Here is a 27,500-nt window from a genome sequence, read left to right as displayed (position 1 = left end):
AATGGATGAAAGGGCGTACAACGACAGAAAGAAAGGGATGAAGATGTTATCCCACCGAACAAGATGATCCTCGAAGATGGATTCTCACATCATAATGACGTTCTGACTAAAGCCCTACGCGTGGTAATGCACTTCATGAAGTACATAATGTAAATCGCATTCAGACCACATGAATCACAACATTCCCCCGCCTCAAACATCAGATGTTGGCACCATCTGAACATTTCCATGGATAACAAACGGAAGCAGGAAGCTGCGTCGTGTTGTAGCCGATACGTTCTGGTTTGAACTATGACTACTATTACCGGAGGCCTCCTGCGTTGGGAGAACTATGGGGGAGAGAGAGTATTTACCCTTTCGGCCCAACATTTCTCTTTCCCCAGTGTCAGCTTTTTAGTCTTTGCATCGTAAAATGTATTTTGTTTAGTCAGTTCGATGTGGCTCTGGTATGGCTGATAAACTGTACTCTGTCAAGTCAGAGATGGGTTTTATTTTGGCTCTGGCTGATTCAGCAACACAGGCGTTGCAATCCAATCCAACAGCTAACAAAAGACACGAGAGCCTGGAGACGATAGGGAGAACATTCAGAGACATGCTTTCTGTCGGTCTAAACTTAAAGTTACAAATTACTTTGATCCAGGATTATTAGCGGATAGTCAGGGTGCGAGGGGCGCATTGAGAGAAACAGCTACGGACGCCATAAAACAGAACGCAGAAAGGCAATTATTTACAGACACGACGGAGGTTGGGAAACAAATGTTTGGCAATTTTGCACGGCGAGGGTTGAACGGCAACGTTAAACATTTTGTCAAGTTTGTACTAACAAAATTAGTTTTACCGTCTACAATTAAACTGCTGGAACATGTTTTCGACAACTTAACTTCTAAAACGTAGAACATGGATTGTAGTTTTTCGCTGACTACATCCAAGGTGAATGAATGATGCTGGAGATCACTTCAAAGGTATCAGGTAATTGTGACTCTCCCGAATGGGCAGTGATCAGCAAAAATACTGTATGTGCATGTGTGCTTTATGCAAAATGCTGAATCCCCAGAGGTCTTCTCTGGGGGGGAGGAGACCGCATCAAAGAAGAGAAAAACATGTCTTTGGTTTTGTCGCGTTTTGTTGCCATTGCAATAAAAAAAACTGAAAACAATTGTTTGCCTCAGCTTTCCTTTGTTTCATTCGAGCTGGTCTGTCTTTGGTCTGTCTCCGGTCTGTCCAGCTCAACAAAATGTTGGAGAGAATGCGTCTGGGATTCTGTCTTTGTGTCTCTCTATATGTTTATGTTGGCACACGTTTGTGTCTCTGAGAGTGTCTGAAAGTCTCTGTGTCACCTACGCTCTAATCGCTCCAGGCTCTTTCTGAACTTGTTTGAGCAGCTGTCTTCCGAACCAAGAAGTCCTTCTTTTACATTTGTCTTGATTCTCGAAGCGCATCTTCTGCAGGGGACCAGCTGCCCCGGAGCCACTGATGAGGTGGATGATGATGATGAAGATGAAGATGATGGCAACAGCGAGGCTGCTGTGGCGTAACAGGCAATGTGGGGGGGGGGGGGGGGGGGTACTCTACCAATGGTCCAACACTCCTTCTGACACTGTCATCTATCCCTCTCTCCCTCTCCCTCTCTCCCTCTCTCTCTCTCCCCCTGGTTCTCTGTCTCTCTCCGGTTCTCTGTCTCTCCCCGGTTCTCTCTCTCTCTCTCTCTCTCTCTCCCCCCCCCCACCCCCCCCCTTAGGAGCAGTGAGAAGATCACTGCTTCATTGTGTTTTCAGTCCCTTCTTCCCCCAGTAGAGAAGCTGTGGTCACTATGAAGCGGTTATAAGAAACAACTCAACTTCTGCCTCAATAACTTCACCCTGACCGGCCCTGCTCTGCTCAGCTATGCAGTTTACTGCCGGAGCCAGGAAGGGAGGAACAGTGACTTTGGCCTCCTCCGAATCCTACAGAGTGGGACCTGCTTGGACAGCCCAAGTGGAGGAGGGCTCTCATTGCAGAATCTACTCCTCAGCAATCTTCAAGAGGCTGGACAAGTCGCGAGCAGTCGACACAGGGTTGGTATATGACCCTATCGAAGGAAACCAAGCACATTTACTATGCAGAGTCTACAAGCTCTCTACACACACACAAGAATGTTGACTTGCGTATACAAAAGCACAAACACAAACTCATACACAGACACACATCGTCATGGGGTTTATTCTCACGCCGACCGGGCTCAAAGAAGCGATCAGTTCAGCTCAACGTTCAGTCAAATAATAAAAAGATAGTCAATTTAATTTCAGGGAATTAATTCCAGAACAAACAGAACCATTTAATTGGATAGTATCCGCATCCAATGTAGTGTTAGACCCACATGTTCTGCCCACGATAACACAAAGGCTTTATGTTCACAAGCCAGCAGTCAGTGGAATAATACGGACATTAAATGGAGGGTAGGTTAGAGGTTTACTTTGACCTCAGGAAGGCCTGGAGCCCTCAACTTTCCGCTTCCTCCATTTTTTATTTATCCGCAGTTTCACACGTTACATTCCATCCAGTGCGAGTCCGTGCGTCTGTGTCTACACAGAGGTGCGTGCTCATCACAGAGAACCGACGCGCTCAAGGACTCGTCTCTCTCCGCTGATCCCTAAAGGACGCTCGCTGACGCCGCCGCCGCCGCCGCCGCCGCTCCTCCCCGGCAGATAAGGACAAAACGCTTTCCTCTGACAAGCCCCGTTTACAAGCCCTGTCACTCTGTCGCCTTACCGGGGGGGGGGAGATGTTGACATTTAAAATGTCTGCAGCGCGTTCCCTGGAGCCGGGGAGAGAGACGCAGAGCGGCCATGTTGTCGCCGTCAGCGAGGCCGGAGCGCGTGAGCAGGCAGCCGGCCTCATCATCAGCCAGCACCCCAAGGTGCCTCCCTTAGCCTGTGTGTGTGTGTGTGTGTGTGTGTGTGTGTGTGTGTGTGTGTGTGTGTGTGTGTGTGTGTGTGTGTGTGTGTGTGTGTGTGTGTGTGTGTGTGTGTGTGTGTGTAAGGAGAGAGGGGGGGAGCTGAGGGCAGAGTGATCGATGCGACATCTGTAGAGAGACCTGGACCCCCTGCACGACCACGCCTGCTTATCCACCCCCCTCCTGTCCCCCACCCAGGTGATCAACACACCAACACTAATAGTTACTGATAAACCAGCAGCACGGCCGGTCGTTGTGTCTGTTTTTTGTTTTGTGTGTGTGGTTATGTGTGTCTGTGTTTGTGTGTGTCTTGGTTGTTTGTGCATGCCCGTGTGTGTTTGTGTCTGTGCATGTCCTTGTGTGTGTGTTTGTGTGTCTAACACTGTGTGTATGTGTGTGTGTGTCTGTCACTGTGTGTGTGTTCGTCGCTGACACTGTGTGTGTGTGTGTGTGTGTGTGTGTGTGTGTGTGTGTGTGTGTGTGTGTGTGTGTGTGTGTATCCTTGTGTGTGTGTGTGTGTGTGTGTGTGTCTGTGTATCCTTGTGTGTGTGTGAGTGTGTCTGTGTGGTCTCTAGCTCTGAGGGGACCCAGACATTTGAGCTGCCAAGTCAGTCCAAATATGCTGTAAATTACCGAGGGGACATCATGGTTACCATGACATCGAAGAGCAACCCGAAAGAAGGTTCCGGCCGTGTGAGGCGTGTGCGTGTGCGTGTGCGTGCGTGCGTGCGTGCGTGTCTGTGTGTGCGTGTGTGTGTGACCTCCTACTCCATTCTCGTAAGTGCCTTTTGATATTAAAGTTAGGCAAAGGCAAAACAAAACAAAGCTTCAAAATAAAAGCGTCCTGTGGAGGAGTACCAGGAGCGTCTCACAGCTGTTGTTGACTCAAATGGAGCCACGCTGTTATTCCCCAAGCAGGCCTGGATGGACGAGGTCACGGCAGGGCCCAAAGGGACATCCAATCAGAGCAACACAAGCGCTCGGAGGGGCGGGGCATCGTTTAAAAAGGAAAGAAAAACAGCCAGATAGAAAAGGAAATAAAAAAAAGCACACACACAACACGGGTCATCTGACTAAAACTCTCAGCCGAGATTACAGACCAAGCGTCTGTTTTCAAAACCACAAGGCTCGGTTTCTTTATTTTCCAGCTGAAGAAGCAGGAGAAAGAAACACAACGCACTTCAGAACCAAAAGGAGGGAAAAAAATAATATTGGTTCTGCCCTTTGGTTCAGTTCCCATTTCAGATGTGATAACACAGACTATGTTAATGAAAAAGAGACGCGCATTCGAGTACAATTTCACTTCAAGGCCTTAAGAAAAACACTCCTCACTTTACAGCAGCAATATAACCATTGCCTATAAGTCAATAGTTTTGTTTAGCAGACGCATTTAGCAGACGCTATTATCAGATGCTCTCTTAGTCAAAGCAGTCCAAAGTTGAGTTCCTTGAGCCGTCAGATACAGGAGGCTCTTGGTTTGGGAGTGGAATGTCCCCCCCTAGTGTGTTCCCCATCTGCTCCTACGCCTACACTTCTATAAGATAGTGGGAGAGAGGAGCTAGCATGTAAAAGCAGCTAGCCGAGCGACTTCATAACTGCTGAGTGTGCGCAGCGGAGATCAAACTGGTGGCCGTGACAGTCCCGCCTCCCGCTGTTTCAATTACACCTCCGATGGAAAAGATTCAAAAGTGGAGCACAGATAAGCCACAAAACACCCGACGGCATAATTAAAATATAACAAGATAATGAACATTGTTGGAGGGGGGGGGGGGGGATTTGTATAGATAATTCTGTACGTCACGACAGAAAAAAAGCTTTAGTTGAGACAAATTAATAAAAACACTAAAATATTGCCGGTCCCCAAAAGGGAAAATAGTACAGGGAAAATAGTTACGTGAAGGCGCCTGGAGTCGATTTGTATTGACCCATTATGGATGTGTCGTCCAGATGGCTGGGCAACAACACTAAAGTGCCAAGGAGGAAATGCTGGGACTCAGGACAGCAGCAACGCCCAGCCTGACTGCAACACAGAGCCAAACCTGTGCATTCACAGGGGAGCCAGGAACCAGGGCTGCTCGCACGCAGAGAGAAGAGAAATCCTATCATACTGGAGTGATGGCTTGGAGCATCCAGACGGAACACAGCCCCCCACAGCCCCCAGAATGCTTCCTTCTTTGGGCATCGCTTACGGCCGGGAAAACACAGTAGAATTAAACATAAACATTGTTTCCCTCCCCTCCCTTATTTGATACAAAAGGAAAAAGGAAAAGGAAGAAGGAATGAAAAAGGAGGGGAAAGTAAAGAAAGAAGGAGGGAGAAAGAAAGTAGGAAGGAGAGCACGAGAATGAACCTCCAGCAGTGGGACTACGCTGGAGAACAGAGGGCTGAGGAGAAAGCTCTGAGTGTGGCCAGGCGACCCGACGCACTCGTCCTGCTTCCCAGATCCCCAGCGCCTGCGCTCGCCTGTTGACACCCGTAGCCTTGAGGGCAACGGCTCTCGCGCAACACACGAGACGGCAAGGGGGAAAAAAAACAAACACAACATTCCCACTAAGCTAGCCCTTCGACCGCCACATAAACCCTCTAGCCTCCACCTCATACCTCGCTCAATGGGTTTAAACGTTGAACTTACGTTTTCGCCGTCTCTGTTCTCTACCAGGAATTCCCTCCCGGGCATGTCTCTCTCTCACCAGCCTTGTCTGACAGGCGCTGCACTACTGCAGTCGCTCCCGCTCTCTTCCTGCCTAACAGAGGCTGGAGACGGACCCGCGGACTTGTGAAAGGAAGTGACATCGACAGGTGATGCCTCCTTCCTGTTGTTTTAAGACGATAAGCCTCACCTTCTATTTAAACAGGGTGTAACTAAGGGTTACAACAATGTTTGCCTTTTGTCCTCCGGCGAACCGATTACAAAGTTTAGCTGTTACTCACAAAAAGGAAATAAACAGCCAAAACGAAACCGCCTCACGTCAATAGTATTGAGCAAGCCGGGTCTTGGCTCTGTTCCGTCATGAAGACTAGAAGATAAATAACAGATCCGGAGGTGTGTCTCCTCTGTTTGTGCTACGGGAGGGGGGAGGGAAGGAGGGAGGGAGGGAGGGAGGGAGGGAGGGAGGGAGGGAGGGAGGGAGGGAGTGACTCAGGCGCCGGAAGCGAGGGAATGAGTCAAAAGACGCGGCCGAGCACAGACACGGGGGATCTCAATCCCCCCACTTAAAGACCGCTGCGGACTGGGGGAGACCCATAGCTTCAGGTTAACACTGTCCTTCATGTTCCCCGTCACAAACGCACTCCAAAACAACTGTGAGCTTGTCTGAGCCACAGTCCAACCTTGACATGAACGATGTACGTAGGACCAAGGCTGGGCGGCAACGTACACACCTTGATAAGCTTTACATTGCCATGCAGCGGGTAGTCAAAGGTTACTGTGTGCATAGGTGGCGGTGTGTATAGTGTGACGCAAATGCATGCTCACGCACACACGCGCACACACACACTTTTAAATTACGTTCTTAAGAAAATGTATGTAACGTGTGATACTAAAAGTATGCAAGTATTTTTAGTATCACACATTATAGTTAGCACCATATAACTTCCAATTTCTACATTAAAATGCAGTGTACGATTCAAGAGTTGTTGAAAGAATTTGAAAGCATTGAGCCATTGATTAGTGGTGCATTTCATCATGCACTTTTTATAGACAGCCAAGATGGATTCTCTGAAAGGAGATGCTCTGATTGGTCAGAAATGTATCAGGAGCGGTATATAATCTATATCGGCTCATACAGAGGCAGGCGCATTCGACTAGAAACAGATACTCACACGCTGCATTCACTCACTAATAGCTGATGGACGGTTATGGAATTTATAACAAATTGCACTACAAAAAAACAGCTCTTAAACCTTATGTTGCATCAGCTTTATCCAAGATGGTTCATGAGTATACAGGCAGGTATATAATCAGTTTACTCGGGAATACAGAGCGCTGTACATGTCCTGGAAGAAGAAGTAGAAGAGAGTTTATCTGCTCTCTCTTTCTAATGAGCTTTTGGTGCATTAATGGACAGTGAAGAGGGAAGGAACGGTGTGGCAAAACAGAGGGACCAACATACAGCATTGGACGGGAACCTAGCTGTGTGGTTAGCGGTGAGCTAAGGGCAGGCTAGCGTTGAGCTAGCAGTGAGCTCGCATTGAGCTAGCATTAAGCTAGCAGTGACCTAGCAGTGAGCTGGCGTCAAGCTAGCAGTGATCTAGCATTGAGCTATTGGCTAGCTAGCGTTGAGCTAGTGTTGAGCTAGTGTTGAGCTAGCACTGAGCTAGCGGGCGGCGCCGCGGGGTTACCTGCTCTTTGACGGAGGCAAGGATGTGGTTGGCCGTGGTTTCGACCTCCATGTGGAGTCCAGAAGACCCCCGACGGTGTGGCAGCAGATGCCCCTCCTCCATCGCTGGGCTCTGATCAGGAGCTGGCATGCCCCCTGCACACACACACACACACACACACACACACACACACACACACACACACACACACACACACACACACACACACACACACACACACACACACACACACACACACACACACACACACACACACACACACAAGGAAACATGCACAAACATACACACACGTTAGTTATTTAGAAGCAGAGCCCTAAAGACCATGAAGATCGATTGGGGTGAAACATTTGATATTAAATGGCATTAAACTTCATGAATAAACATTCACACATGCGTTCACACATGCGTCCCATCAGAGGTCATTGAGAAAAACAGCGTGCAATGAGTCGCTCAACAGATCCTTTGAATATCAGTCAACTACAAGGCTTAATATTTCTAAGGACAGCCCTGTGCAACACACACACACACACACACACACACACACACACACACACACACACACACACACACACACACACACACACACACACGCAAACCCACAGCATGGGCAAACACACTAAGCAAATAAACACACACTTCATTCAGGGCCCCTCCCCCCCCCAGCCTCCCGAAAGCATACGCTGCCAAGTGACACTGAGAACAGATAGTGGCCGTCACACGCACACAAGCGCACACAAACAAACACACACACGTGCCATCAGCGGGAGCACAACACACCCACACGCCATATGTCCCATTCAGCTGGGAGGACTGTCAGTGTTGCAGTGTGTGACGCGCTCACGTCAACCCATACGGCCCCCGGGCAACACACCAGTTAAGTAATGATTTGTGTATTTGCTAAACCGCCACCACACACACACACCAAACACACACACACACATACACACACACACACCAAACATACACACACAAACGAAGGGTCATTAAAGATCATTAACTCCTAGGCTGAACTCTTGTCTGAAACGATACAAGGAAATATATTTCGGGGAAAAACCAAAACAAACTAGGCGTTTGTGTGTGTGTGTGTGTGTGTGTGTGTGTGTGTGTGTGTGTGTGTGTGTGTGTGTGTGTGTGTGTGTGTTTATTTGTGTGAGCGTTTGCGCGCGTATGTGTGTGTGTGTATTGTATGAGTGTGCGCGGCTGCAAGCTAGCATACGTAAACTATCAACCACATGAGCGTCAGAGGACAACACATGCTAGAAGCCCTGAAGAAGAAGCTGCCAAACTCATTAAAAAAGGTGGAGGGGGGAAAAGGGTGATGCAGCCGTTCTGTGGGTGGACAGAGAGGAGGCCCTGGGAGACAGAGGGCTGGTGTTCAGTGGAGGAGGCCTGTTTGAGCCACACCAGCTGGCTGAGAGGAGCTGCAGCGGCGGTGTGGGGTGACCAGGCAGCAGCTTAGCTCCAGGAGGTGCTAAGCTATAGAGGCTAAGCAGCAGGAGCTAAGCAACAGGAGCCACGCTACAGGAGATGAGCAACCGGGAGCTAAGCTACAGTTAGTAAGTTGCCGATGCTGAGCTACAGGAGCTAAGCTACATGATGGTAAGGGGATTTAAAGGGACACCAATTAGTTTCGGACTCCAGGCCCTCTCCACACACATGATGAGCGAGCCTCAGAGTGATATGATACTGTGTGTCTCTTAGCCTTCATCTCCTTTACTAGACTCAGGGTAAAATACCGTTACTGTTGTTGTGATTTCTAATTCATGGGGAAGGTTTGTTTATTTTATAAGAGACAGGAGTGAGGGATATAATCAGTTACGCTGTTTAACTTTGAGTCCAAGCCCCAAAAGGTTATGGGTTCGACCCAAAATGTCGGCAGCTTACCTTCAGACATCCTTGATCGCGGTGCCCTTACCACCACACATCCAAACTTAATCCATCATAAGTGGTTTAAGCATAATAACCAAAGTCTCAGTCTTTTAACACGGAATCTATTAAAACTTAAATACCGCCCGGTCTCCCCTCAAAGACACTGTTAATGCGGGTTATGAGAGGCAACTCACTGAAGTTATTTGCTAACGAAAGCTGCCTCACAATTCAGGTTAATGGAAATGTCAAGCGGCTAAACGTTCCTTCACAGCGCGTTCAACTTCCTTTGTCCTCCATGCAGTCAAGCAAGAGACTCAACATTTAGACGGAGAGATTAAAGATGCGCCACACGGGCACGTCAGATGCATGCCTGTGTAACAACGCACAACTGTGTGTGTGTGTGTGTGCGCGTGCCTGTGTGTATACAGTGTGTGCGTGCATGCTTGTGCGTTTGCGCACGTGTTTGTGTGTTTGTTTATAGAAAGAATGGAATAAGTAGGCCAATGCATAAATGAACGTAGACACAAGACGTTAAATGGTGTGAAGTCAGGGGCCGTGAAGATACAACTAACTCAGGACGGAAGGGTGTTTTAGCGAAGGGGAAGGACTTGACTTGCCCTCACTCACTTCATTTGATATACCATGTTGTCTTGAATCAGTTATGTTTCAGCATATATCATTCATTTCCAAACATAACGCGGTCATGTGCTGCAGTGCATTCAAACCGGTAAGCGGTAAAGTTAATCAGTGATTAACTTTGGCTTGTATAAAGCCTGTAGAAACTATTCCTCCCCCCTTAAGTATTCTGCCTAATTAGCAAGATTAGAGAAAAAATGGAGCTACACTCAATTATCAACATATCCATCATCACAAGCCCAGAAACCCTCTTGTGGACAGGGGGGGGAGTTAATCTTTCTATCCGCCTGAGGAATCCAACAGCCTAATGACTCAGTAACAAAGTCAGTTTATATTTATCGTTTGTATGTTTAAGCAGATCTTGGCTGCAACAATGTTGTGTAATTGGTTGATCACATTAGCACAAGCGTACGCACACACACAAACACACACACACACACACACACACATACATAGAGCTGGAGTAAAATCACTGTCAACAGTTAGTGACACATGTGAACTGGGAGGGTTGTTTGAAGATGGAAACATAAAAGCCTGGGGTGAACAGGCATCGTTGTGTGTGTGTGTGTGTGTGTGTGTGTGTGTGTGTGTGTGTGTGTGTGTGTGTGTGTGTGTTTGTGTGTGTGTGTGTGTGTGTGTGTGTGTGTGTGTGTGTGTGTGTGTGTGGTGTGTGTCGAAAAGGTGGGGGGGGGAGGTTCACAAGTTATGTGGGGGGTCCCTCTCGGACATTTGGCCAAAAAGTGACCCTGGTGTATTCTGGGAATCTGTCACCACGGCACTGCGGGCGTCTCAAGGTGTCTGTGCCTCACGCTGGTACAGTCCCATATGTGGCAGGATATTGGGTTTTACTGCCCAGCCCGTCGGCTCATTCGCGTCTTATTCGGCGCAGATTAGCATGCATGCCGGCCATGCCGAAGCTTAGCTGCTCCACTCTGTGGGTGGGCTGTACCTTCTCTCCTTATCGTCGACGGGGAGAAAGAAGCTCTCCTTTCCAGGGAATGTAAACCAGTGTCGGGAACCGGCAGCAGAAGTGGGCTCGCTTTGACGAGAGCTCCACCTCTGCGGCCCGCCAGGTTTGAGGCGTAGCGTAAAAACAACAAGGTGCTGGCGTTGGAGGGGGAAATTAAACAGATTCCAATATGGAGACTTGTCTAACAGGCTGGACTGCCCTGTGTGTTTCCTCTGTTCAGCTTCACTGTTTTAAAGGAAGGCTCTTGCTGTAGCTTAACCTTTCAAAAGGAAGGTTCTCTCTACAGCTTAACCTTTCAAAAGGAAGGTTCTCTCTACAGCACAATTCTGTAAAGGAAGGTTCTCTCTGTTGCTGAACTGTTCTTAAAGAAGGTTCTTTTTCTCAAGGAAGGTTCTCTCAATAGCTCATGTGTTCTTTAGGAAGGTTTTCATTATAGCTCCACTTTTCTAAAATAAGGTTGTTTCTGAAAAACAAGGTTCTCGCTATAGCTTAACTGTTCTTAAGGAAGGTTCTCTCTATAGCTTTGCTGTTCTTAAGGAAGGATAAATGTGACTAAAGGCACAGCCTCGGACAGCTTGACACCATCCATTTATTTTAATCCCCCACATATGAAATTACCTTTGTCTCCGTTTGGCTTTTTCTCCGTCATATTTCAGAAGGGTAAAATGGTGCAATGCAGCAGTCAAGAAATGAACACATTTAAGACGGATGAAAAACTGAAATGACATTACGTCATGTCCAAAGCTATAATTGATTTTAACTATATGATGGGAACAACTCACTCATAACTAGCCTGCAGTATAGACTAAAACCACAAAATGGAAGAAAATGAGAAGAAAATCCTTCCTTTGGAGCAAAGGAAAACATTGCTGTTATCTGGATCTTACTTCTAAAATTCCCCGTTTTATGGGCCAGAGTGGCTTGGATCGGGCTAGATAAGTGGTCCTCAGAAGTTCCCTAGAGTCAAAGAAAATTACCTCTACTAACCGGCCATGGTTTGCCGTACCTCAAAGTCTACACAGCCGAACGACTAACTGACTTGTCTGGTTTGTCAAGATTACAAGAGCATTTGTCATTCATCAATTGCTGTGTGCGACGTCTTAGCACCAGCTGCAGTGTCTCGTGGGTAAAAAAATAAAAGGCTTTGGCTCATCACGGAGCCTTTTGACAGTTCGGAGAGAGCTTCAAAGCCAACAGAGAAGCAGGCTGGATGTGGGAGATGTGGAACAGGCAGCGCAATCAGTGTCGCCGTGAAGGCGGCCATTAAGGTAATAACCAGGGACTACAGGCGCTTGTTCACATGACGAGAGATTGGCTCATTCTGGTTTCAACAGAAAGACACCCTCCGCGTCGTTGTGTCTAGGGGAAACACACCTGCTCCGTCAAACAGAGTGACGACATCGCCGGGTCTTGCTTCGGCAACTTCAACCATTTAGTTGGGATTATGGTTTTGAGTTGCGACAATGCGTTTTCCTACTTCACTCACTCAGAAAAGGGGATCTCTTTGTGCTGCAGTCTCAACAGCTGTGGCTGAAGCCACACTGCTAAAATCCTCACTAAAGAGTGTGTGCACACAGTGTGCCGAGTTAAAAGGATCTCAGGTTGGCCCGCCGTGACTCCTGCAGGTCACATGGTCCGTCCCACTGACCTCAGACAGCCAGCGTCTTCTTTAAGCTTCTTAAGCAGACTTTATAGCCGGCGTGATGCGGCCTTCTTGAAGTACTCGGATAGTCCACGCACGCCCATGGCCTATACAGTCACCGTTTGGCTGATACGTGGAGGTGGACCTGTAGTAGAGGGTTCTGCTTGCGCTGCAACACTTCATCAAATCCCTTATGAACCATTATGTGGCCATGCTTACGTCTGTTTCGGTTCGAGCCGGTTTGCTCGGTTCATACAATACGACTAAAAGTGCGTTTTATACACAACTGTCGCTGTGGGAGATGTCTTCAGAACCAGGCTTTCCCCCTGGCCCTCGGCCCCCTCAGAACCTCTGGCTCCCGCTCGGGGCGCTTCTCCGTGAACCCGGGATGAAAAGGAAGTAACCCGTTTGATGGTTCCAACCCTCTTTTTAGTTGGCATAGCCGGTCGTTCCATCAGGACTGAAACACGGCGGGCAGGATCAAGTGTGGCGGTTTTTCAACGCTGGGTCGAGATAAACTCGAGTCAAATGCTCTTGTTTGTTTCCGATTCCGCCTGAATGTCTTCATGTATGATGAATCAGTTCTCTGGCCTCCCTTAACAAACACACTCCACGTCAAGTTGAAATACGACGAGACAGGCAGCGGCCTAAAACAAACAACAGCAGTCATGTAGAGAGACTCACCTGTCAGTACCCTACTTTGCTCAGGGGAAATAAACAGTCATTATCTCTGGCTAGATTATCGCGGGGTTTAGTCGGGGTTAAGACTGCTGAACCAACCAGCTTAGACGCTCCACAAAGACATAATAGACTGGATAAAATAATGTTGAGTAGATAAATATAAACCAGCCCTGGACTTTCAAGCCGGGAGGTCCCGGAAAAGCAGTTTAAATGATTACTCTCTGACGGCTTGAGCTTGGGGAAGTATGAAATGTTGGCTAATGTGCTAACAAGCAGTGCTGCAACATGTTGCTCTGGGCTAACATTCTTCTTCCCCAACCACCGGTCAGGGAGCAGGTAAGCAAACAATCTGCTTCAGTGTACACACTCTAGTGGTTAAGGTTCTAGACTGTAACAAACATTTCTGGGTTTGAACCCCCAGATCAGCATTCTACCTATAGGCATCCCTGAGCACGATGTCCTCACCCCTACCTGCTCATTAATGACTAATGTATCTAGCTATGATGGATGACTAGGAAAAAAGCATGATCAACTCTGTCTCGAATAATAAAAGAGTCAAGCGGGATCATTCTTTCCAACATTCTAGCAAGCGCTGGATGCACGACTAGATGAAGTGAGCGAGATGAAGTGATCTAGTTGACGTCCGCTAAATGAAGTGAGCAAGACGAAGTGAACTAGATGAAGGGAGCGAGGTGAAGTCAGAGAGAGGCTGAAACGTCCCCAAGCGAGAAGCCGTGCTTAATTGCATCGTTGAGATGTCGTATAAAATTCTCATGATAATAAAATATATCTGCAGCTATGGGCAACTTCACCCTACGCAATCGGTACACAATACACATCAACGTTGTACATCAACTCTTGAACAAGCTAGAAGAAAGAAAAAAATAAGATAAAAAGTACTTTCCTTTTCATGGCAGTAAATAATACAGGGCATTATTTTATCCCTCCAGACGCCAGCTGTTTGTCTGGAGGGACTCCTTCTCCTTCTATGTGACCAATCAGTCCAAACGTGGCTTCAACTGGATCCAAAAGCTAACTGTGATAATGGCTTGACATGAGATTAAAATTGGTACCATACATTAGGCACACACCAGGTAATATGGATAAAAAAATACTATGCTCGCTTCCTGGTAGGTAGCGCAACATGCCCATCGAGGCGTGAATGCTTCTGTGTGTTTAAGTTGAACATTGTTGATTTTCCAACCGCAAATCACAAAAGGCTATTATTAGATTGGTAAATATTTGACTTTTTGGTGTCTCTTGACAGCTGAAAGTCCTCTGGTCAAAACACGCACACACCCACACACACACACACAAAATCAATCATCACAAACTAACCCTCATATAGCCCATATATGTACAGCTTGAATTCAGGTATGAAGCAGATGCTAACGTCTACAAAGTCTCCACTCTGTGTACTTTAAACTGCGAATGAATTATTCACCTAAAAAAATGTAAGGCATGCGAAACCCAGCCATATTGTACAAGAGCCAAAACAATGAACTTCGGCACACTAAAGTGTCTTACAGCCTTAGTGTACTACAGCTAAACTAATACAGCCACACACACACACACACACACACACACACACTTTTACAGGCGTGGAATACAGGGCGGAGAGCTACATGTTTTCTCTCTCTCTCTCTGCTAGCTTGAAGAATCAGAGGACTCACTGCTATCACCACTTAGCCCTGTCTCTATTCTCCACAACACTACCTCTACTTATGATATGGAGACATAGACAGACACATAAATAGAAGGAGAGAGAGAGAGACACATAAATAGAAGGAGAGAGAGAGAGAGAGAGAGAGAGAGAGAGAGAGAGAGAGAGAGAGAGAGAGAGAGAGAGAGAGAGAGAGAGAGAGAGAGAGAGAGAGAGAGAGAGAGAGAGAGAGACCCACCACCACAGCAGTCCCCCTGCCCGGCCCGTTAACGACGGTGACAAAGGAGGACATGAATGACTGTGATTGGATGTAAATCCCTCCCATGATACAACCAGTGTGTGCATCATTCTGTCAGGTGGAGTTAGGAGCCGTGATAAACGCCTGATGCCCTCTGCGCTACAGTAACGCAAAACAAACACACTTTAAATACCAGGTCCCCACTAAAGGAAGGGCTGTGTTGATGATGGGCAGACAGCGCGTCTGTGTGTGTGTGAAGTGAGTGAAGTAGCTCCAGACATAATCACCTTATCATAGACATGAACCTGTCAGGTGATATACTGTATGATGGGTGTTTTCAGAATAAAAAGGTCAACAAACGTTATATTTCACTTTATGCGAAAACGTGACCTCTGCCGTTAAGTCGCCGCAAATTAACTTTTACATCGGGAAGACGAGACACGGGGTCACCGTTAAACACAGTCGACGCAGAAGAGCCAGCTCACAGTGGCAGAATACCAAGAATACCAACATCACGAGAGGGGAGAATATTAAATATGACAAGCTCATCCACATCACAATCAGCTCACCACAGGCACCAACCTGCCCCTAGCAACGCACAGAGAGAGACAGAGAGGGAGCGAGAGGGAGTGGGAGACAGAGAGCGAGTGAGAGAATGAGGGAGAGAGACAGAGAGGAGGGAGAGCGAGAGGGAGAGAGGGAGTGAGAGAGAGAGGAAGGGAGTGAGAGAGAGAGGAAGAGAGTGAGAGAGAGTGCGAGAGGGAGAAAGAGAGCTAGGGAGGGGAAGCGGCGGGGAGAGAGAGACAGAGACAGAGACAGAGACAGAGAGAGAGAGAGAGAGACAGAGAGAGAGAGAGAGAGAGAGAGAGAGAGAGAGAGAGAGAGAGAGAGAGAGAGAGAGAGAGAGAGAGAGAGAGAGAGAGAGAGACAGCTCAAGACCACATTCAAATTTTAGGATAAATCTTCTCGCTCAAAGCAGATTAATTATTAATCTGAGTGATTCTTCCACGATAGGACCCCTACGTCTCGTACACACACGTGGGCTTCATTAAAACGGCCGTGGAAGATACGCCCTGTTAAGCGGGGGTCACTGACCACTGAAGGAGCAGAGTAGTTCCTAATAACACCCCTCTACCTCCATGGCATCCATCTTCTTTATGCCTGCCGTAATCTGCATTGACAGCCCAGCCGGGGGACACAGGGCCCGAGGGGCCCAGCCAATCAGTCAGTCAGTCAGTCAGTCAGCCAGTCCCCATGTGTTCTGGCCCAGGAGATGAAGCCGTGTTGTGGTGTGGAACACTGACAGCAGCCTGGGGAGACACCGTCCTCTGCCAACACCCGGGGCGCAATATTGTACCGTTTAGGCCAGGGCGACGTCTGTGACACCTACACTCTACATCTGGACCGATTATCGTCCTCTTAGCAAAATCACAGAGTCAAAGAGCTCAGGTGGTATTGATTCCACGCGTTGATGTTTGTGTGTCTGTGTCTATCAAGATGGTTGGCCCGCCTGTCAGGGTTGGTCTGTCCGTCATGATCTGTACGAAGTTAAGCGTGGTTATCTGTGCCTTGAAGTAATTGTATCTCCATGAGAAGAAACTGACACTTTTGCTTGGCTTTTGAAATAATCGGTCTGTGTGCCTGTGTGCCTGTGTGTGTGTGTGTGTGTGTGCCTGTGTGCCTGTGTGTGTGTGTGTGTGTGTGTGTGTGTGTGTTTGTGTGTGTGTGTGTGTGTGTGTGTGTGTGTGTGTGTGTGTGTGTGTGTGTGTGTGTGTGTGTGTGTGTGTGTGTGTGTGTGTGTGTGTGTGTGTGTGTGTGTTAAAAAATAAGACTGCATACCGTACAGAAATGTATAAATAACCACTAAATGTACCTTTTGAGAGCCATCCCCCACTGTCAAATTCATAAATTTGAATAACTTCTTATTAGTTAAGCGACTTCTGTCTTTTATCTCTGGAAGAAATGTGGTATTAAGCTGAATTGCAAGTCAAGGACCCTAGAAAGCAAACATTATGGTTCTTCCTTTTCAGCAGTCTGAAGCTGTACTCTTGAGACAGCTCCGGAGACATTAAACGATGGGCGAGGAGGAGAAGGATGGTTCAATAGAAGCCCAGTCGTGTCGCTGCAGCAGCTGACATACATTAACACTGCTCATTGAACACTCAATGTCCACTCTGGATGGACGAGCCTCTGGGGAACCGAGCGCATCGAACCCTCCATTCATATGAGTGGGCCACGCTCTTTGACCAGAGTGCTCCGCCTGGAACTCAAATACCCACAAACCCTGAGGGACCATGACGATGTCATCTTCGTCTACATAACTCACTTACTGTAGGCCAATATTTAAAATGCATGCTTCTTTGGTCTAGGTAGTGCTTTGAATGCCCGGGCCAGCCATCAATCTGTCCAGCCCCACTCTGTACATGCACAGAGAGCATGTAGGCGGCTACAATCAGGTCACAGACATAATGTGTTTGTGATCAGATTTATATAAAGTGTTACATGTATCTTTTTAGCAGCACTAACTCAAATGGTTGTTTGGTTGAAGCTAAAAAAACTTATGTTGGCGGAGTAAAATAAAACCAGTAAAATAAATTCGAACATTTCGCACAAAACCTAGTTCCATCAGCAAGAAGGAGCCGATGCATGACGCAGTAACACGGCCAGAAATTAGTTCTTGAAGAAAATGTCAGAGCAACCAGCCCACTGCAGTTGGCCTTTAGAGTGAGGCGGGGTCAGCAGTATGTTGTGGCGGATGTTTAAAAGTTAATTCATGCATTTCCAAACTTTCAAAGAAATCCTGCCTGTACTAGGATTAGGTGTGTGTGTGGGGCGAGTGGAAGCGTGTGTCTGTGGCTGGAATTCAATTATATGAATGTGGGCATTAATTACAGGGAGTTTTGTGGAACTGGGATTCATGTGTGTGTTTGTGTGTGTGTGTGGGTCTGGTGTTAGTTTGTGTGTGTGTGTGTGTGTGTGTGTGTGTGTGTGTGTGTGTGTGTGTGTGTGTGTGTGTGTGTGTGTGTGTGTGTGTGTGTGTGTGTGTGTGTGTGTGTGTGTGTTTGTGTGTGTGTGTGTGTATGTAGCGGGGCGCTCACAAATAGAAGAATTTACAGAAATTCAATTACACCCGGGTATTAAGGAATTGCTCCCGTGCTGCGGAAGGTAAACAGCATCGATCCGGGGCCCTTTATGCACAATAGAACAAATGTGCAATTCATCAAGGGCTAGCTCCATATTGTAGCTCTGCAGTGTGGTGTATGGTTTCATTATAACCAGTATTTACACCCTGAGGGCTGCCTGGGCCACAAAACACACACAGCGTCTTCACCTCCATCAGACCAGGGCAAGATGCAACACAATATTTCAAGCGTTGCTTCTTGTATAATCCTACCATTGAAAAAAAATTGGTGGTTTCTTTCTCAATATTGCCTAAGCTACAGACCATTATCAGACTATTATCTCTTGTGTCAAGAATGCGTGTGTTTTTCCCCGCTGTTTTCTTTTCAGCCCTTTCACTGACGATTGAAAGACGTGCCATCACTTCAGAACAAAACTGTATTTAAATCACAGCTCCGGTGTTGTTTGGGGTTACTTGTGCATGCAAAAGCTACTGCTGTTAGGCTACTTTGTGCAGCCAGAAATACTGTTATTTCTGAGACAAAAACGAGGGAATTGGGGCTTTTTGGCGTTGGCGTTGGCGTTGGCTGGCTGTTTCAGGGAACCCTGCATAGCACTCATAGTTGAATACTGCCTCTCAAGTAAATGTCAACGCCCTAGTCTGAACTGTGTCCCTGTTTGCCAAAAATGCTGATGTTTTTTCTTCCTTATCCCCAAGCTAAAGCATAAAATATAATAAAATGGTTGATGGTTAAGAACTGATTGTTCATGACTTCAAGTGCCTTAATGAAATACATTTACCTTGAATTAAAACATTATCCTCCATAAAAAGCGTCCTCAAGCTTTCTCTATGTCCACCTTGTTAGTTACCCGGGCTTTTAAATGCCTTGACATTTAGGTCAGAGCCTCCATAACAGCTTGAGAGACGTTTATGGAAGCCAGTGAGACGCAGTTGTACTTTAGGAATAGGTCACTCACTGGACACAAGCCTACTGACAGGATACCATCATTACTACAGGACACCAGCATTTACTTACAGGACACTAGCCTACCTTCAAGACAGCAGCCTACCTACAACGCACCAGCCTGCCTACAAGACAGCAGCCTACCTACAAGACAGCAGCCTACCTACAACGCACCAGCCTACCTACAAGACAGCAGCCTACCTACAAGACAGCAGCCTACCTACAACGCAGCAGCCTACCTACAAGACAGCAGCCTACCTACAAGACAGCAGCCTACCTACAAGACAGCAGCCTACCTACAACGCACCAGCCTACCTACAAGACAGCAGCCTACCTACAAGACAGCAGCCTACCTACAACGCACCAGCCTACCTACAAGACAGCAGCCTACCTACAAGACAGAAGCCTACCTACATGACAGAAGCCTACCTACATGACAGCAGCCTACCTACAACGCAGCAGCCTACCTACAACGCAGCAGCCTACCTACAAGACAGCGGCCTACCTACAACACCCCAGTCTACCTACGGGAATCCAGCCTACCTATAGGACAGCAGCCACACATATATGACCCCAGTAAAGGAACGCCTTCACCTGTCCCCTAAATCCTGCAACCTAACCCTCGCCCCTCTCACCTGATCCCATCCCACGCCACCTGAGCCTGACGGCCGGTAAGCAGGGAAACAGCCTGTAAAATATGAGACTAGCGCACTAGTGTCCTCGGTTTGAAGCACCTCTCCGTCCCCGAGATGTATGTCAGCGTTGAGAAAAAGGGCAGAAGGATGAAAAGACGGCGAGGCGTATTTCTCACTTGGTCACTCTGAGCTGAAAAGAGGTGCTTTTCACATCACTCTGCTGTCAGGGTTTAACTAACAACTTCCCCTCGTTGGTCTCACTTCTTGGCTTCAGCCTACCATACCGCAGAGGTTGACATTGAATCGGATATTTACCATGACATTAAAAATTATATTTACCATGATATTATATATGATGCTTTATTATAGAGTGAGATAGCGAGGAAGGTATGGGAGATAGAGGGGAGGACATGAAGCATAGGACAACGGGCAGGATTCGAACCCGGGTCGCTGCACTCAGGTCTCAGCCTATATGGTACTCACTCTATCCGGTGAGCCAACAGGGCTCACCGAGTATTTACCATAACATTTACCATGATATTCACACCGATATTACCCACGATATTTACCATAAATTTACCAGGATATTCACCATGACATTCACTACAACTCTATACAGCCCGTTTTAATTCAAGCCAGTACCTGCCTCCTCCCTCCGTCTTTCGCTATGCGTTACCAGAGGCTGCAGAGCTCAGGGAGGCAGAGGCGAGGTCAAACAGCAGGCAGACAGGTGTAGCTAAACCAGGGTAGTCGTGGAAGACTCCAACGGTAAAGAACACATCTGGGGGCCCTCGTTGCCAGGGAAGGGGGGACTGCCAGTGCCGACAGAAAATAAAACCCTTCCCCATTCACCAGTGTGTCCACACAGCAGACTCTGGGCTCTTTTCAGAATCAGCACGCCGGGACTATGGAAAGACTATTTCACTGGACAGGGGGGGGGAAAAGTGTCTATTGTGCGGCTAATCTCTGAAAGCGCTGACATGCTTTGTGTCCTACATTATCTTCAGCTATCCAGGAGCCGAGCAAAGCATGAAATCGGGAGCTCTGTCAGGAATTTATCTGCATATCTAGTTGGATCAGCAGTGAAGACCGGGCTGACATGCTAAGCCTTAACTATACACCCCCCCCCCCACCCCAAACCAACCCCAATCCTGTCTGAATGCAGCCACCGCACCACCGATGGTTCCTGGGTAACACTGATTCTACACACGATATCAGGGGGTGTCTAACACGGATACAAGCGCATTCTATCAATGAAAGCCCCTTTCACGTGACTCGGCACTGGGGGCCTATAGTGGTTCCCCCCCTTTCCTTCAGGATAGAACCATATATTTTTAATGTTCCTTCCTATACATTCTATAGATGCAGCTTCGTGGAGTTTTCCCCCCACCTGTTTAGAAAAAGGAAGGGCTTCTTCTTGCCCTAATGCCATATAGTACTTAGCATTGTGCGGCATCTGTGCTTGGCACTTGGTTCTATGAACATCGTTAAAGTACCGGCAGTGATATATTGTTGTTTCTCTTTCTTAAGACAAATTTACTAACTTATTGTAAGTCGCTTTGGATGTAAGCGTCTGCTAAATGCCCTAAATGTAAATGTAAATATAGTAGTCTAGTAGTCTACCAACCCTGAGAATGGGGACTAGAGGGCCCAAAGACCCCCCCCCCCCCTAGTGGAGGGGGGTTTCCCTGCGAGGCCGGGCAGCCTGCCTGCCTCCAAGTCACTCCGTCCCCGCGAGGAACGGAAAGAAAAGAGTTAGATGGAAAAGGGAGGACTTTGGAGCTTAAGAATAAATAAATGTTCCTGGCCGGGGTGATGAGTGCTATGCTATTAATATCCCGCAATGAGGCCAAACCACCCTGGTTGAGATCTGAAGCCAAGACATCACCAGGTCCCAGGGATGACAGAACCAAGCCCAGGACTACACGAGATCTCCCATTGGTCTTTGTCCTCATCATCATCATTGTCACCATCATCTCAAATTTCAGCCTTCCGAAATTCTAAAGTGAAAGATAATCATTCAACTGTAGGTAAATGTCAAACTTAACAATGAGGCGCTAAGCAAGATACCAAAGCTATAGTTCAGCATTACCATTGAGCAAAGTTCAAACTTTGAGTAACTATGAGGGGCAACAGAATGTCATTGTGAGTGGTTGGTGTTGTTGTGTGGACGGTGTTGTGGTGGTTGAGGTGGCGGCGGTGCCATTGCCGTGGCTATGACACTGCTCTCCCATGCATCAATGGTGCATTCAGAATGAGTACATTCAGAATGAGTACATTCAGAAAGAGTACATCCTTCATGTCGAATGAGTCCCTGGTCTGCTGACGGGCGGGGTAACAAGAAGTTAGTGGATGCGTAGCATTATTACACTGAAATCACAGTAACAGAGGGCACAGAGTCACCGTTACCACGGTTGCTACTCCTTCCCTGCCACAATTTTCAGCTATTCTTGTTCCACGGCACATCAGCCCCCCATTGGGGATTAAACAAAAACATTTCTCTCCCGCTAGGCCCAGATATGTTTCTTCCCCCTTTTGTGGGAACACACTTAGTGAAAATCCATAAAAAAGAAATGGAAAAACCCAGAACCTCTTAAAGCTAGTACACGAGGAGGTGCTCGGGGAAGGACTTTAGGAACCAGCAGCTGGTAGAGGGCTGAGAGTCTTGAGCCCCGTTTGGTGACGCTTGAAAGACATCAAGCAACTTAGACGACCCGCGCACACACACACACACACACACACACACACACACACACACGGGGTATAGAGTGACCCTTAGCAGACTGACCCCTCCTGATTTATGCACGCACGAAAACCTCATCACGTTGACCACACTAACTACCCTTCATGCAAGCACTATATGCCTACGCAAAGCACTCATGTGTGTGTAGTGTCCACTGTGTGGTTGAGGTATTCATTCACGGTGACTTATAGGGTATTGTTTGGCGTCAGACCCGCTGAGTCCTATGGTGCGTGTGTTTGCATAGCGTCTATTGTCCGCGGATTGCGGCTAATGCACCTACATTTCCCTTAAGGGCTTTTTATCTAATCTGAGTAAATAAACGTGTGTGTTATTGCCACACACGCACATCCGCACACGCACACACACACACTTGTGTATGGCTGACTTCATCGTTGTTGAGAGACTAATAAAGGGAGGAGGTGCATTCCATTCAATTGTGCAACATTTCAAAATAGGTCCAACTATCAGAAAAACAGGAATTATGAAAGTTTAACCTAAAGCCTCTTGAAAACTTCCCTCCTGAGTTCCCCTTACCGTAAGCTCCTCCTACTCAATATAAACAACGCCATGTTACATCTTTGCTGTTGGTTTTCCACATCACCACAAGGTGACTGAGTTGACCAGAAAAGGGGACATCATCAATGCACCAGATATGCTAAATACTAGACTGGTGAAATCAAAGTTGGCTTCTTGTTAGTCCACTACAGGGGTGAACACAAGCAGACTGAGGGACAGAGTCTGTGTTCTCTCCGCTAATGGGAATCATGAGGAGCATAAACACATCTGTGTGTGTGTGTGTGTGTGTGTGTGTGTGTGTGTGTGTGTGTGTGTGTGTGTGTGTGTGTGTGTGTGTGTGTGTGTGTGTGTGTGTGTGTGTGTGTGTGTGTGTGTGTGTGTGTGTGTGTGCGCGCGTGTGTGTGTGTGCATGTGCATGTGCATACAAGACAGCACGAAGTAACCATAATTAGATTTACAAGATGCCTTCTGCTACAGTTGGTACATACCAGATTATTATTTTTTAATGATATGGAATAAATTGGTTTCCATTTCAACCATTCTAAGTTTACCTGTCGTTCACGTCATTATGTCCAACCCACTCAGGAAATGTCACGGTATGCTTAATTTCCTGTTGCTGATAACATTTACCACTGGGATGCGTGTATGCTCACCTTGCGTGTGTGAGTTATGCTGTGGGAGAATGACTCACTTGGACGGATCCATAATAAACGCACTTGTAATACACACATAATAACGACATATGCATGCCAAATAATCAACCAAAGCGTCAGTGAGGCGGTTTATAACCTGGGAGGGAGGGCAATGTTTTTCTTCACTATAAATTGTAAGATCTAATTCTTATTCTCTAATTCTTGAATAAAACGTAAGGGTTTACGTGCAAAGAAACGCCATTTGTATGAGTATTTACAGTGTAAATAACGGTAATAGGTACATGTGGGGACACTCTTATGCAAATGAGTGAACGTGCGATAAAAAGGTGAGTTTATCTCGTGGGAGCCGAACTCCCCGCCCAACGCCGAGCTCACATTCCACAGATTCCCTCCCTAACCTCACCTGCCTCTTCACTCCTCCTTCCCTCTCACTCCTCTCTACCTCTCAATCCCTCTTGTCTCACCCCCTCCCTCTCACTCCCTCCTCTATCCCGTCACTCCCTCCTCTACCCCCCTCACTCCTTGCTCCCTCTCACTCCTCTCTCCCTCTTCACTCCTCTCTCCACCTCACTCCTCTCTCCCCCTCACTCCTTCTCTCTAACTCTGCCTCCTTTTCCCCTTCTCAGTCCCCAAAGGGAGTTCCTCTACGACCATTCACGTAGAAAAAGTAGGACAATAATATATATATATATAGGTCTATAGTCCTACTTTTATCCATATACATATCAATGATTCTATACTCCTAGACTATAGACTGTGGAAATGCCCTCGTTTGTTCCCACAGCGAGCACTCCCGTGACCCGTTCCGTATGTCTGCAATTAGGTTTTCAATATCCCCGGCGAAAGCGCTGACACAGCCGCGGAACGCCGCGAAGAGAGCCCCGAAGAAAGCCCCGAAGAAAGCACCAGAACCGGCCCAATGTGTGCTGCAATGCATCGGTCCCACGGAACCACAGTGTCCCCGAAGAGTATCCACTGATGCGCGATACTTTTCACATGGCAGTGCTATGCACCAAAAAAAAAGAGACCGCACACACTTCTCCGCTGTGCATGTGGAAACTTTACACGTAAGTTGATCGATTCCCCATTTTCGGGAAGAGATCCCTCATTTTAGTTTTTTTTTAGCTTTTCAGTTTTTTCTATAGTTCGCGGATAAAACAATAGTATAGTTCCGTACCTGGCGGAGGGTTGTTCTAGTGCTGGGCTAAGTTGTTGGGCTGGATCCCCATGAGAATTTGTAACTTCATAGGTAATCGTTCCCGTGGTTTAGTCCCATGCGTGTGGAGGAGGGAAGGTGTCCTCCATGGTCTCCGGAACAAGAAGACTCTCCGTGGCTCTGCACCCAAACTGGAGGAATACGAGCGTGAGTGACGTCAGGCTTTGGTTGGTTTTTTGCAGTGCTGGGTTCCTATTGGCTCCGTTGGGATACGAGGGCGTTTCCGTGTGAGTGGCATCGTCGAATGGACCAATGGCGAGGCGGTTATAGTTCCCTTGGTTACAAATGTTGTCGTTGACTGGACGCTTTAAAACCGCCACCACCACAAGGTAGGACGGTCAGATAGTCAATTAACTCAAACACTTTGCTCGTTAAAAGTGCTATTTTCAACGAATTAATAAGTATTCCAAAACTATCTAGCCTGCCAAGAGAAAATCCATTATTTATATGGTAGGTCTACTTCGTTTAGCGTGGTTGTTCAGCGATTTAACGAGAAATAGTGTCCACTTATTCTGTGAATGCGCAAAGATTGCATGCCAAAGAAGTGCAACATCATGTCTCATGTTCTCACTTGAATGATGGATGGATGAATGAAATATCACCAAAGCATTGCGTGTTTGACCACCATATATCAGCATCTGACACCGGGACTCATGGCCAGAAGAGTGAACCCCTCGAACAGTGAGATGGGACACTCCGAAACCTGGAGTAGGCTATGATGGAGAGAGGGCGTCCTGGTAATCATGAGGAATATTAAGTGGTGTCATTAGAGGGCCATATAGCCCCGGTCCTTATCATCCTTTTCGCACAAGCAGCATACAATATTGATTAGGCAATGTACAGCATTATATTATGGCAGTCTTTAGTCAGGGAATTGGCTCTGCTCTGTAGGCTACTGCAGGGCATTTTAAGCAGCGTTATGGTTGGATTGGTCAATAAATACAAGGATTAGTTACCACACAGACAGCGAGCAAGCAAGTAATAGCAAGAGTCAAATTCCCCCAAAACATTCACATAACTAGTGTGTTACTGTTGCTCTCAACAGACTTTCTCCCCATACCTCAACCGCTGCAGTAGGATGAGTGGAAGGGATCTGCGAGCCTTCATCACACACTGCAGAACACAAGATGGTGCAGGTCAGTTATGGGGTTGCATCTTAAATATCAGGATATGATAGCATATATATTATATACTTATCATCCAGACGTTGTTATATTGATATAGGGGTGTTCAAAGCAATGCCCAGACGAGGGTGTGGGTCGGAGGTTGTGAGAGGCACAGTGTTGCGTATTCACCTGTCTCTTGGCGTCACAGCTGAACCACGGCAGCCAGAGCTGGCCATGGCTATAGTTAGCAGGAGCCGGACTCCTGTGTGTCTCTGGACACCACTCTCCAGCCAAGCTGAAAACATATTGATCACCTCATGCAGTTACAGCAAAGCACCCGACAGTTGTTAGAGGTGTTGTGTTAGTGGTTTGTTTTCATCGTGAGCTTTTTAAATTGAACTTGACGTCAGGAGTAAAAAAGGATTGCATTTTATTAAGAATGGCCAGGAATAATTAAAAATACAATTCTACAATTCTACAATTCTATAGCTACAAAAAATAGCTACAATTCTAAAAACAAGTAAATACCAACCAATAAATAACAGTGGATGTGCAGTCAAATCATTAAGAAAATAACTAAATGAGCCACTTCATTTACTTTAGGCAAACATCTGGTCTGGAAGAGGGATGGTTCTGTCGGCAGCCGGTGCCAGCCCACAGAATACCAACGTCTTGAAGCCGCCCTGCAAGCAAGACGTCAAGAATCGGAAACCATCGCACAGAAGGTACTCTGAACCCCCGCCTGTGATCCATCTCCTACGTACGCTTGTAATGAAAACTTGAACCATTTCACAGGTCTGGTTCTGCGGATTCATAAATATGGAACAGGAAGGAAATAACGATCAACCGCTCTGTAGTGATGGAGCCATCAGTGGTTTTCTACCAAGTTCACCCGATGCCTGTTGTTTACTTCTCAAAGCCCATTATCTGCCGGTCTTTGGGGAAATGGTTGATATTGACAGCTGATATTAAGGCTGTAAAAACATCTTGGCTGATCTGACTCTGTCTGACCATAGACCTCTTTCTCTCTGTCTCTCTCTCCTTGGTCTCTCTCTCCTCTCTCCCCTCTCCTCTCTCCTCTCCCCTCTCTCCTCTTTCTCTCATCTCTTGCAAAACACAAACAACCCAGGCCACACGAAACTCCATCGCAGTGTTAATAAGTGTCCTGTCTGCTGAGGAGACCTTGAGATCTCTCTTTAAAACGCTACTGAGTGGGATATTACCGCCGTGGAGTAGGAGATGAATATTCAGGAGGCTGAGCCGGGGGTCCTCTGCACTGTTTGAAGTTCATTCATTCCCTCCTCTTTGCATTTATACAAGTTCTTAGAAGTTATTGCGGGGGTTGGGAGAGATCAGGCCGGTGGTCCTCCGGTGTTTTAATTGGTAAACGGTTTATAGTATCTCATTACTGTTGCCGGTGGCCCGGTCCAATCCTGGCCCTTTCTTTCTCTCTCTCTCTCTCTCCCTGCATGGACTAGATAAGGGAGAGCTACGTTGGCGTGGGTTTGGTGCTGGGAGCAAGCCTGCAGAGGCATCTCCAAACGACCAGGGAGGGAGGGAGGGAGGGAGGGAGG

The 27,500-nt window shown here is 47.2% G+C and overlaps 2 protein-coding genes across 8 annotated transcripts in view; one reads left to right on the top strand and one right to left on the bottom strand.

The window, feature by feature from the left end:
• The window catches only part of LOC115533322 (plakophilin-4), an 83,479-nt gene extending 58,533 nt beyond the window's left edge, over window positions 1–24,946 (bottom strand). For 6 of the 7 annotated variants that reach the window (XM_030343779.1, XM_030343782.1, XM_030343781.1 and 3 more), the window contains exons 1-2: window positions 24,782–24,946; window positions 7,274–7,407 (exon numbers count right to left, since the gene is read on the bottom strand). In XM_030343779.1, the coding sequence (XP_030199639.1) occupies window positions 7,274–7,402 (129 nt within the window). In that variant the 5' untranslated portion in view covers window positions 7,403–7,407; window positions 24,782–24,946. Of the gene's footprint in view, window positions 1–5,564; window positions 5,947–7,273; window positions 7,408–24,781 lie in introns of those variants that run through there. The other variant, XM_030343784.1, reaches the window with a different exon arrangement.
• A 199-nt stretch (window positions 24,947–25,145) lies between these two features.
• Window positions 25,146–27,500, top strand: part of LOC115533171 (coiled-coil domain-containing protein 148) — a 23,326-nt gene continuing 20,971 nt past the window's right edge. Inside the window, exons 1-3 of the mRNA XM_030343504.1 lie at window positions 25,146–25,270; window positions 25,866–25,956; window positions 26,530–26,651. Coding sequence (XP_030199364.1) covers window positions 25,268–25,270; window positions 25,866–25,956; window positions 26,530–26,651 — 216 coding nt within the window. The 5' untranslated portion in view covers window positions 25,146–25,267. The remainder of the gene's footprint in view (window positions 25,271–25,865; window positions 25,957–26,529; window positions 26,652–27,500) is intronic.

The sequence above is a fragment of the Gadus morhua genome, chromosome 20, assembly GCF_902167405.1.
Source record: "Gadus morhua chromosome 20, gadMor3.0, whole genome shotgun sequence".
Lineage (NCBI taxonomy): Eukaryota > Metazoa > Chordata > Actinopteri > Gadiformes > Gadidae > Gadus > Gadus morhua.
This window is presented reverse-complemented; position numbering and strand designations above follow the sequence as displayed.